This window comes from Aethalodelphis obliquidens, unplaced genomic scaffold (genome assembly GCF_003676395.1).
Source record: "Aethalodelphis obliquidens isolate GAN/ISIS:26980383/991018 unplaced genomic scaffold, ASM367639v1 scaffold36, whole genome shotgun sequence".
NCBI lineage: Eukaryota > Metazoa > Chordata > Mammalia > Artiodactyla > Delphinidae > Aethalodelphis > Aethalodelphis obliquidens.
This window is the reverse complement of record NW_020837980.1, coordinates 13,543,620-13,556,011: the sequence shown is the minus strand read 5'-3', so window position 1 is coordinate 13,556,011 and position 12,392 is coordinate 13,543,620. Positions and strand designations below refer to the sequence as shown.

The 12,392-nt window shown below is 35.9% G+C and overlaps 1 protein-coding gene across 12 annotated transcripts in view; it reads left to right on the top strand.

The window, feature by feature from the left end:
* PIK3C2G (phosphatidylinositol-4-phosphate 3-kinase catalytic subunit type 2 gamma) overlaps nt 1-12,392 on the top strand; it is a 369,692-nt gene that overhangs the window by 340,375 nt on the left and 16,925 nt on the right. For 2 of the 12 annotated variants that reach the window (XR_003437791.1, XM_027129490.1), the window contains exon 32: nt 4,221-4,294. The exons of the other annotated variants lie outside the window; for them this stretch is intronic. Coding sequence is in view for 1 of the 2 variants with exons in the window: in XM_027129490.1 (XP_026985291.1) it covers nt 4,221-4,294 (74 nt within the window). In the remaining variant the exon portion in view is untranslated. The remainder of the gene's footprint in view (nt 1-4,220; nt 4,295-12,392) is intronic. 12 annotated transcript variants of the gene reach the window in all.

Below are 12,392 nucleotides of genomic sequence, written 5' to 3'. Positions count from 1 at the left end.
TTTTTTTTATTTATTTATTTATTTTTTTTAACATCTTTATTGGAGTATAATTGCTTTACAATGGTATGTTAGTTTCAGCTTCACAACAAAATGAATCAGTTATATATATACATATATTCCCATATCTCTTCCCGCTGCGTCTCCCTCCCTCCCACCCTCCCTATCCCACCTCTCCAGGCGGTCACAAAGCACCGAGCTGATCTCCCTGTGCTATGCGGCTGCTTCCCACTAGCTATCTACCTTACGTTTGGTAGTGTATATATGTCCATGCCTCTTTATCGCTTTGTCACCGTTTACACTTCCCCCTCCCCATAGCCTCAAGTCCATTCTCTAGTAAGTCTGTGTCTTTATTCCTGTTTCACCCCTAGGTTTTTCATGACATTTTTTTTTTTTAATTCCATATATATGTGTTAGCATACGGTATTTGTCTCTCTCTTTCTGACTTACTTCACTCTGTATGACAGACTCTAGGTCTATCCACCTCATTACAAATAGCTCAATATCGTCTCTTTTTATGGCTGAGTAATATTCCATTGTATATATGTGCCACATCTTCTTTATCCATTCATCCGATGATGGACACTTAGGTTGTTTCCATCTCTGGGCTATTGTAAATAGAGCTGCAATGAACATTTTGGTACATGACTCTTTTTGAATTATGGTTTTCTCAGGGTATATGCCCAGTAGTGGGATTGCTGGGTCATATGGTAGTTCTATTTGTAGCTTTTTAAGGAACCTCCATACTGTTCTCCACGGTGGCTGTATCAATTTACATTCCCACCAACAGTGTAAGAGGGTTCCCTTTTCTCCACACCCTCTCCAGCATTTATTGTTTCTAGATTTTTTGATGATAGCCATTCTGACTGGTGTGAGATGATATCTCATTGTAGTTTTGATTTGCATTTCTCTCATGATTAGTGATGTTGAGCATTCTCTCATGTGTTTGTTGGCACTCTGTATATCTTCTTTGGAGAAATGTCTATTTAGGTCTTCTGCCCATTTTTGGATTGGGTTGTTTGTTTTTTTGTTATTAAGCTGCATGAGCTGCTTATAAATTTTGGAGATCAATCCTTTGTCAGTTGCTTCATTTGCAAATATTTTCTCCCATTCTGAGGGTTGTCTTTTGGTCTTCTTTATGGTTTCCTTTGCTGCGCAAAAGCTTTTAAGTTTCATTAGGTCCCATTTGTTTACTCTTGTTTTTATTTCCATTACTCTAGGAGGTGGGTCAGAAAGAATCTTGCTGTGATTTATGTCATAGAGTGTTCTGCCTATGTTTTCCTCTAAGAGTTTGATAGTTTCTGGCCTTACATTTAGGTTTTTAATCCATTTTGAGCTTATTTTTGTGTATGGTGTTAGGGAGTGATCTAACTTCATACTTTTACATGTAGCTGTCCAGTTTTCCCAGCACCACTTATTGAATAGGCTGTCCTTTCTCCACGGTACATTTCTGCCTCCTTTGTCAAAGATAAGGTGACCATATGTGCGTGGGTTTATCTCTGGGCTAGAGCTAATCAATGAATTTGGTAAAGAGGCAGGATACAAAATTAATGCACAGAAATCTCTGGCATTCCTATATACTAATGATGAAAAATCTGAAAGTGAAATCAAGAAAACACTCCCATTTACCATTGCAACAAAAAGAATAAAATATCTAGGAATAAACCTACCTAAGGAGACAAAAGATCTGTATGCAGAAAATTATAAGACACTGATGAAAGAAATTAAAGATGATACAAATAGATGGAGAGATATACCATGTTCTTGGATTGGAAGAATCAACATTGTGAAAATGACTCTACTACCGAAAGCAATCTATAGATTCAATGCAATCCCTATCAAACTACCACTGGCATTTTTCACAGAACTAGAACAAAAAATTTTGCAATTTGTATGGAAACACAAAAGACCCCGAATAGCCAAAGCAATCTTGAGAACGAAAGAAGGAACTGGAGGAGTCAGGCTCCCAGACTTCAGACTATACTACAAAGCTACAGTTATCAAAACGGTATGGTACTGGCACAAAAACAGAAAGATAGATCAATTAACACATTATTGACTGGTGGATTTTTGCAGAAACTAACACCTGTGGCTGGCGATTTTTACCTAAGTGAATATCAAAACACCTGCATTTGATTAAATGTCAACAACCTTTTTTTGCATTTAATGCATTTACTTGAAACTTTGTACATGTCTTACTAAAGCATTCTAATATTTCGTTAGAGTGTGATAGTGATAGGCAGTATAGCAGGCACCTCTGTGCAGGGGAACAAAACATCTATTACAAATACACCGTGTTTCACTGCTCTTTCCCCTGGAAGAGCAGACTCTACACTTTTCTGGCGGCAATTTTTTTTTTTCTTTTAGTTCTGTGGGTATTATTCCCTCTAGAATATGTTCTTTTATTTTACCTGATAGTCGACAAGGTGGGTCTTTGCGGGAGGCTCTTTTAGAAACACCACAAGAAGAACCAGGTGCAGGACTACCACTACATTCACCAGGATGGTCAGTTACCCATTCTCTAACTACTGCTAACAAAAATTGCGTGTAAGTCATTTTATTCTGTGCATTAAGGCTACAATAAATTTTAAACGCATTGAATAAACCACAATTACTCAAATAGAAACCCACTTTTTTATACCATTTGCTAGTTTTCCAGAGGATACTGAAGTTTGCCAGATATTGATCAGATCGATCAACTCCTTTCGTATATTTATTATACTCTAATATACAAGTGGGATTAGTTATCTGATGGCCAGTCCTCCTGTCTTCCTTTCCTATAGATGCTATAGAGGCGTCATGAATAGTTGTCACCATGCGAACTAGCCTCTTGTCTTTCCATATAAGAAGAATCACTTCTTCCTTCTGTAAGAATGTCATTTCTCCCCTCCGTAGATTTTTCGATTTCTCCTTAATTGGTTTGGTAGACCATGATTCTCTCTTATAGTCCCACGATCTCTGGTTTTATTTTTCAACAGTATTTCAGATGCGGACACACTGTTGTAAAAATTGTCTCAGTAAATATGGTGTCATGAACCAAGGTAAAGTTGTAGGACCAATAATATTGTTTCTTGCAGTTTCTTTCCTTCACCTGTGTAAATCTCAAGGTTGCATATATATCCTGTTTCACTTTCGCTAACCATCCTGACCAAAATTCCATATTTTGTAAGTTTTCTGGCATTATAGGTTTTGAATCTGAGGCATCCTCACCACTTTATCATTGCCTCGCCAAGTGATAGCTCTTGTTTGGGTATATAGATAGATTGAAATTTTGGTAGAAAATAATCCAAAATAGGTTTAACATTTGAAATTCTGTCTGCAGGAAGTGGAGTTTCCGAGTTATCGTTAAAGTGAAGAAATTTCATTATGTGTTCGAATCTTCTTCTTGTCATAATCTTTGGAAAGATAGGTGTTTCAAGTAAGGGATCAGTCGACCAGTATTCTTTCCAGTATGACTTTCTTATTTGTCCCATCAAAATTATTAATCCAAGAAACATCTTCCTGTCACTGTTGGTTATATTAGTCCATTTTAAAGCCTTATCATACTTTTTATATGGTTTTTTATTCTGTCGGGGATACAAGTTTGTTTGAGAAGCGTCCAACTCGAAAAAGTCGTTACCAAAAATTAATTCTGTAATTTCACTAACACTTTGCGGATTATTACATTCAGTAGTTACACCTGACATATCTGTAAAGTCATCTAATTTTCCTGAAATGTTGTCTTCAATCCACTCTTCTGTAGAAGCAAAGGAGCATTCTCCAGCACTGTGAGTTTCATTTTCACTTTCCGTATCAGAATCAATCACTAAGGTTTTTTGTCTTTTTTGGGTCTAATATTCACATTGTCTGAATCAGAACTATATTCCGAAGAACTGTCATTTTCTGAGACACTAGTATATATTTCACTCGGACAATCAGAGAAAGTATCTGCATAAAATTCACCGAAAAATTCTTCTTCACTCAAAAGTTTGCTATGTGTCATTTCTGAAAATTTTACAGTAATAAACTTGAATTTATAATATACACAAGTTTGGAACAAAAACCTAATGGGGCAAACTGTGAATGATAATGACAATCATAAATTGTATAATGAACCCTTGATCAATTTTAAGCTCTAACAACTTCACACGGTGATATTAATTGTATCACTCTCTGAAAACATATTGATACATCTCTGGTCAATAAGTTGTTAATTTTCTCCTGTTTGTGGATTGCTCACCCAGGAGTATAGGACGAGCCTATATTGTGACTCCTCCCCTCCTACCAGTCTCATTGTGGTTGTAGAAGATCTTTTCTGGTAGGTTTCAGTCTTTTTTGTTGATCGTTATTCTGTAAATAGTGGTAATTTTGGTGTGTCTGTGAGGGGGTGTGAGCTTAGGGTATTTCTACTCTGCTGTCTTGGTCCATCAATCTTGTGCATCTTTTTGAACTAACTTGGCTAAGTTCTCTGACTATCCCAATTCTTTTCAATTTTTTAAAATCTAGATTTGTAAAAGAAATTTGTCACTGCCCCATCCTAGATTCACTTTATCTAAATAAATATCAGTTTCTTGATAAAGGGCAATTTTCTAATAATAATTATCTCATTGATTATATTTGGTTTATATTCCATGAATAAAATATTGTTCTTCCAGAGTTGGCCCATTATGGCACTGATTTCCTGTTTCAAAGAATAAGATGCAAAGCAATGGATAGTGAAGAGTACCCAGGCCAGATATAGATATTTTATTGTGTTTCATGATTTTTTTTAACCAAAGAAACATTAACCCTCAAAGATTACCAATTGGGCTTCCCTGGTGGTGCAGTGGTTGAGAGTCCACCTGCCGATGCAGGAGACACGGGTTCGTGCCCCGGTCCGGGAAGATCCCACATGCTGCGGAGCAGCTGAGCCCGTGAGCCATGGCCTCTGAGCCTGTGCGTCCGGAGCCTGTGCTCCACAACGGGAGAGGCCACAACAGTGAGAGGCCCGTGTACCACAAAAAAAAAAAAAAAAAAAGATTACCAATTATTTCTTAATAAAACAAACCATAAATTGTTCTATAAACCTATGATAATTGGTATGATAATGGTAATTGATCTCTTCCAATAGCCAACACCTTTAGTTCTTCTTTCTTGAACTTTTCTATTCTCAGGCTCTCCATAAAACTTCACTGTCTGTACATTCTCTAAATCTCTTTCTGAGGCTTCCTTAGCACTTATAAATTTAAACTAGATAAGGTACATAGTGCTTTAATAGATGTTGACTTCATCTTTAGCCCTTAAATGTGAAGATTTTACAGTGTTCAGGGCTTCAACTCTTCAAACTAATTTCCTAAGAAATTTTATTCAGTTTTGAAACTTCACAGATTATGTGAATTACTCCTAAATTTACGTCTCTGCTTTTAATATTTCTCTGAACTCAATTTACATATTTCCAACTGCCTGATAGGCATTTACACTCTGATATCTTGACATCTCTTTAAACTCAACAATCCTAAATTATAGTCCTCTACTTTCCACTAAAACCAACTCTCACTCAGAACTACTTGCACCATCCCCAAGTAACTCCTGATGAAAACTTCTCTGTAATTTATTTTCTATATTTTAACTTACTCCAGTACTCCTATATGTAATCAACAAATCATTTGAGTTTCCTTTTACTTTTATTATTGTTAAAATTTGACTCTATAGTCTCTGTTAATTTATCTATAGATTATTTTGGTTGATTCCTGTGGTATTCCTTTCCTTGTTTCCTACTTCTCTATTCTGCCTAAAACATCCTACAACTCCATTTTAATCATATCAATAAAAAATTTTAATAGAGTCTCAGTAAATTTAAAATTCTTTAGCCTAATATTTAAGATACTATGCAGTCTAGCTATAACCTGCCTTTTATATCCACCATCCACAGTACAAAACTTGTGTTATATTCTAGATGGTACATTCACTGTTGACTAGACACACATCAGTCATTCTAGCTCACTATATCATACTTCTGCTTACCTTCTATTTACCTTCTACGTCCAACTCAACTTCAAGGCTCAGCTCAAACCTCTCACTCTCTCTGAACCTTCTGGGCCACTCTTGTTCCTAGTTATCCTTCCTTCTTTGGCCTCCTGTTACATTTACTCTATATACCATCCATTTGATATTCACTGCCTTATCTCAGCTCTTGAAACTTATCAACTTGGCTCATCCTGTAGTTTCAATTGTATTGAAAATTTACTGATTGTAAAAGCTGTGGGAAATATATTTTGTATATCTCATAGTGCTAGCACAATACTATGCCTTTAATGCATGTTTGTTAAATAAGTAAATGTTTGCTTAAGTGTGTCACTGTGAAAAACAGCCACAATCCACAGCAGTTTAGTTTAAGCTGTATTTACAATTGAATAGATTTTCTCTGTGAATTCTGCTCTCTATAATACTTGATACTAAACCGAGAATGGTCAAGTGACAAATATTTGATCATCACATCTGTCTCAGTTAAGAATAAGGTGATTTCCTGCTGAGAATTATTGCTCTAAATATTCAACAGCTCTGGACACTCACCATCTCCCCAGATGACATAGCCATCAGTGTATAGGACACCACGTGATGTACATTTTATTTAATCAGTCTCTCTTCTTATTGAAAGCCTTGTACCCTAATCTCTATCCTTTATCCAAAATCTCCCTTAATTCTACATTCTAACTTTAAGAAAACAAACAAACAAAAACACATAAGCTAAGGCCCTGACATTGGTTCTCATAATTTGGTTCCTTCCTGACTTTTCTGAAGTCCCTTTAGGAGTGACATCAGCATAATAGTGGCAAAAGACATCCCTCATTTTGTCTCCCACTCAACAACAAAAATTCACCATCCATCCACAGACAAAAGTGAGACCCAACACCATCTACCACGGGATCAAGGAGGAGTCTCACCTACCTATGCTTCAGGTAACAGACACACAGGCCTCAGTCCCAGCTGAGGACCCTGCAGTGGGCTGTGTACTGACTCCTGCTCCTCTCAGCCACGGTGCAGGAGCTCCTGGAAAGCACTGTCTTAGACAATCATCCATGGATAAAAGAGCCTTTGTGGAACTTCAGGTATGCAGAGAAGTTCCACAACACTGTGGTAGCAAAAACTATGAATCTGGATACATTGAAATGGGCAGAGAGTAAAGATTGGAGGAGGTGACTGCCACTTTAAATAGGAAGACAACAATGCAAAATTTCAAGGAACATGAAAATCAAAGAAGTAACAAGACACCACCAAAGGATGACAATAATCTTCCAGTAACTGAACTCAAAGACCTGAAGATCTGTGATTTACCTGATAGAAAGAATTCAAAATGGCTATTTAAAGGAAATTTGATGAGCTACAGAAAACACAGAAATTCAAAAAGATCAGGAAAATAATACATGAACAAAATGAGAAATTTAACAAGGAGATAGAAATTTTTTTTTTTTTTTCAGTATGCGGGCCTCTCACTGTTGTGGCCTCTCCCGTTGCAGAGCACGGGCTCCGGATACGCAGGCTCAATGGCCATGGCTCACGGGCCCAGCCACTCCGCAGCATGTGGGATCCTCCCAGACGGGGGCACGAACCCGCGTCCCCTGCATCGGCAGGCGGACTCTCAACCACTGTGCCATCAGGGAAGCCCAATAGAAATTTTTTTATGAAAGAAACCAAACAGAAATTTTACAGCTAAAGAATATGCTGAATGAAATGAAAAATACAACAGAGAGCATCACCAGGAGAATGGATCAAGCAGAAAAGGCATCTGTGAGACAGGAGACAGGAACTTTGAAATTATCCTGTCAGGGGAGAACAAAGGGAAAAAAAAAAGGAGAGTGAAGAAAGCCTATGTGATACATTGAAGTTCCAGGAAAAGAGAGGAAAAAGGGAGCAGAAAGTATATTTAAAGAAATAATGGCTGGTAACTTCCCAAATCTGAGGGAAGATTTGGATATTCGTGTTCATGAAGCTCATAGGTCACCAAACTCAACTTTAAAGAGATCCTCTCCAGAGCACATGATAATAAAACTGTCAAAATTCAAAGATAAAGAGAGAATCTTGAAGGCAACAAGAGGATAAAACGCTTGTAACTTACAAGGGAGCCCCCGTAGAGTTATTAGCAGATTTCTCAGCAAAAACCTTATAGACCAGGAGAGAGTGAGATGATATATTCAAAGTACTGAACTAAAATAAATGCCAATCAAGAATACTTTACCTGGCAAGCCCGTCTTTCAGAAATGAAGTAGGGATAAAGACTTTTCCAGACAAACAAAAGTTGAAGAAATTTGCCACCACTAGACCTGCCTTATGAGAAATGCTGAAAGGAGTTCTTCAAGCTGAAATGAAAAGATACTAATTGGTAACATGTATATATGAAAATGTATAAACCCTGGTAAAGTATATAGTCAAAGTTAGATTACTCTAATACTATAATATGGTAGAGTGTTAACCACTTAATTCTAGTATAAAGGTTAAAGGACAAGAGTACTAAAAATAAGTATAGCTACAATAACCTGTTAATGAACAAACAACATAAAAAGAGGTAAATTGTGACTTTAATAACATAAAATGGGGGGAATAAAGGGGTAGAGTTTTTGTATATGATTGAAGTAAAGCTATCAGCATAAATAGATTATTATATCTATAAGATGTTTTTTGTAAGCCTCATGGTAACCACAAAGCAAAAACCTACAGTAGATTCACAAAGGATAAAGATAAAGGAATCAAAGCATACCACTACAGAAAATCATCAGTTTACAAAAGAAGACTGCAAGAGAGGAAGAGAGGAAAAAGGGAAAACGAGAACAGCAAGAAAACAGTAAGATGACATGGGTAAGTCCTTACCTATCAGTAATTACTCTTCATGCAAATTGACTGAATTATCCAATCAAAAGACATAGAATGGCTGGTTGGTAAAAAAGAAAAATGAACCATGATCCAACTATATGCCACCTATAAGACACTTTCAGCTTTAAGGACACACATAAGCTCAAAGTAAAGTGATGAAAGAAGATATTCCATGTAATTGGAAACCAAAAGAAAGTGAGGTAGTTTTATCAGACAAAATAGACTTTAAGCCAAAAAATGGTAACAAGAGACAAATTCATTATATAATGATAAAGGGATCAAGAAGGTATAAGAAACAAATATATACACACCCAACATCGGGGCACCAAAATATATTAAGCAAATACTAACATCTGAAGGGAGAAATAGACAACAATATAATAATAGTATGGATTTCAATACCCCACTTACAACAATGCATAGATCATCTAGAAAGAAAATCAATATGAAAATCTTGGGTTTAAACCATACTTTAGGTCAAATATACCTAACAGACATATATATATAGAATATTCCATCCAACAGCAGCAGAATACACATTCTTTTCAAGCAAACACAGAACATAATCCAGGATAGAACATATTATATTTCACACACACAAAAAAAAAACTCAGCAAATTTAAGAAGATAGACTTCATACCAACAATCTCTTCCAGCCACATGGGTATAAAATATTTTTTAAAAAGAAGATCTCAAATGAACAACCTAACTCTACATCTCAACAGAAGAACAAACTAAACCCAGAGTTAGCAGAAAGGAAGAAATAACAAAGATCAAAGCAGAGATAAATAAAGAGGAGAAAATAATAGAAACGATCAATGAAACTAAGAGCTGGTTTTTTGAAAAGATAAATTAAACTGACAAACGTTTGCCTAGACTAAAAAAAAGAGAGAGACTCAAATAAAATCAGAAATGAAAGAAGAGAGAGATTAAAGTGATACCAAAGAAATGCATAATCAGAAATTATGAAAATTATACACCAACAAATTGAACAACGTAGAGGAAATGAATAAATTTCTAGAAATATACAACCTACCAAGACTGAATCATGAAGAAACAGAATATCTTAACAGACCACTAATAAGTAAGGAGATCGCATAAGTAATTAAAAACCTCCCAACAAAGAAAAAACCAGGACTAGAAAGTTTCACAGGTGAATTTTACCAAACATTAGCACCAATTACTATCAATCCTTCTCAAACTCTTACAAAAAATGGAAGAGGTGACAACACTTCTGAACTCATTTCATGAGGCCAGCATTACCTTGATACCAAAACTAGACAAGAACACCACAAGAAAAGAAAATTACAAGTCAGTATCCCTCATGAACATAAATGCAGCAATCCTCAACAAAATATTAGTAAACTGAACTCAACAATACATTAAAAAAGTCATACACCTGAATCAACTGGGATTTATTCCAGAGGTGAACGAAGGGTTCAACATCCAGAAAACAATCAATGTGATAGATCACATTAACAAAATGAAGGCTAAAGGTCATATGAGCACCCCGAAAGATGCAGACAAGACATGTGATAAAACTCAACATCCATTCATGATAAAACTCTCAACAGGGAGGATATAGAGGGAGTGTACCTCAACATAATAAAGGACATGTATGACAAGCTCACAGCTAACATCCTACTCAATGGTAAAAAATTGAAAGCTTTTCCTCAAAGATCAGGAACAAGACAAGGATACCCACTCTCACCACTTTTATTCAATTAGGCAAGAAAAAGATATTAAAGGCGTCCAAATTGGAAAGGAAGGTGTAAAACTGTCCCTATTTATAGGTAACATGATATTACGTATAGAAAATCCTAAAGACTTCACAAAAAACGATTAGAATTAATAAATGAATTCAGTAAAATTGCAAGATACAAAATCAATATGTTTCCCTCGATATCCAAAAATAGAGCATTCCTACAAAATCTTTAGTAAGCCAAAATGGCAAAAATGAAGAAGCAATTATCTTAGGCCACATCTTGCTAACAAATTCACAGAATAAATCGAGATAAAGCACACATGCTAATAGACACAGGTCAAAGCTATGGCGACTTGATGCTGAGATGCTGAGTGTAGCTCTTGGGAAAAGAGCTTAGCAGTGCCACTCTCACTGCTCAGTGTTCATGCTACCTCTATAACAGCTTGCTGCCCCCCAAAAAACACTGAACACTGTTTTTGCTTTTCACCTTTACTTGTAAAAGTGAAAATCCTCTTCGGATTTTGTTCAATTAGCAAAAACAGGTGTTAATGTAAGTCTTTCTTAAAAGCAAAGTGGCCTAAAGCAAACTTCCAAAAAAGCAGAGAATACCTATATATAAAAATCACTTGCGTTTCTATACACTAATAGTGAATAATCAGAAAGAGAAATTAAGAAAACAATTCCACTTATAACTGCATTTAGAAGAATTAAATACCTAGGAATAAATTTAACCAAGGAGGTGAAAGTCCTGTACACAGAAAGCCATAAGACACCAACATAAATTGAACAAACAAAAGTAAATGCAAAGATATTCCCTACTCATGGATTGGAAGAATTAACATTGCTTAAATGTCCATACTACCCAAAGCAATCTGCAAATTCAATCAATATTGAATCAGTCCGTATCAATATTCCAATGGCATTTCCAGAGAAACAGAACATACGATCCTAAAATTTGTATGGAACCACAAAAGAGGACAAATAGCCAAAGCAATCTTGAGAAAGAACAAATTTATGGCAAATGAGCCAAAAATATACAATGGGGAAAACCAGTCTCTTCAATAAATGGTGCTGGGGAAACCGGACAGTCACATGCTAAAAAAAGGAACTGGACCACTATCTTATACCATACACAAGTATTAAGTCAAAATGGATTAAGGATTTGGATATAAGACTTGAAACCATAAAACTCCTAGAAGAAACATAGGAAAAAGGATCCCTGACATTGAGCTTAGTGATGATTTTTGGATTTGACACCAAAAATAAAGGCAACAAAAGCAAAAATAAACAACTGGGACTATATCAATCTACAAAGCTTCTGCACAACAAAGAAAACCATCAACAAAATGAAAAGGCAGCTTACTGAATGGGAGAAAGTATTAACAAATCATATATCTAGTAAAGGACTAATATCCAAAATATACAAAGACGTCATACAACTCAGCAAAGAAGCCAAACAAGCCAATTAAAAACGGAACAGATGATCTGAAAAGACATTTTTCCAAAGAAAACATCCAGATGGCCAACAAGTACATGAAAAGGTGTTCCACATCACTAATCATCAGGAAAATGCTAATCAAAACCACAGTGAGATATCACTTCACATATAGAATGGCTATTATCAAAAAGACAAGAAATAACAAGGGTGGCAAGGATGTGGAGAAAAGGGAACACTTGTACACTATTGGTGGAAATGTAAATTGGTGTTGCCATTATGGAAAATAGTATGGAGGTTCCTCAAGAAATTAAAAATAGAGCTACCATATGATCCAGCAATTCTACTTCTGAGTATTTATTCAAAGAGAATGAAAATACTAATTCAAAATGGTATGTGTACCTTCATGTTTATTGCAGCATTATTTAC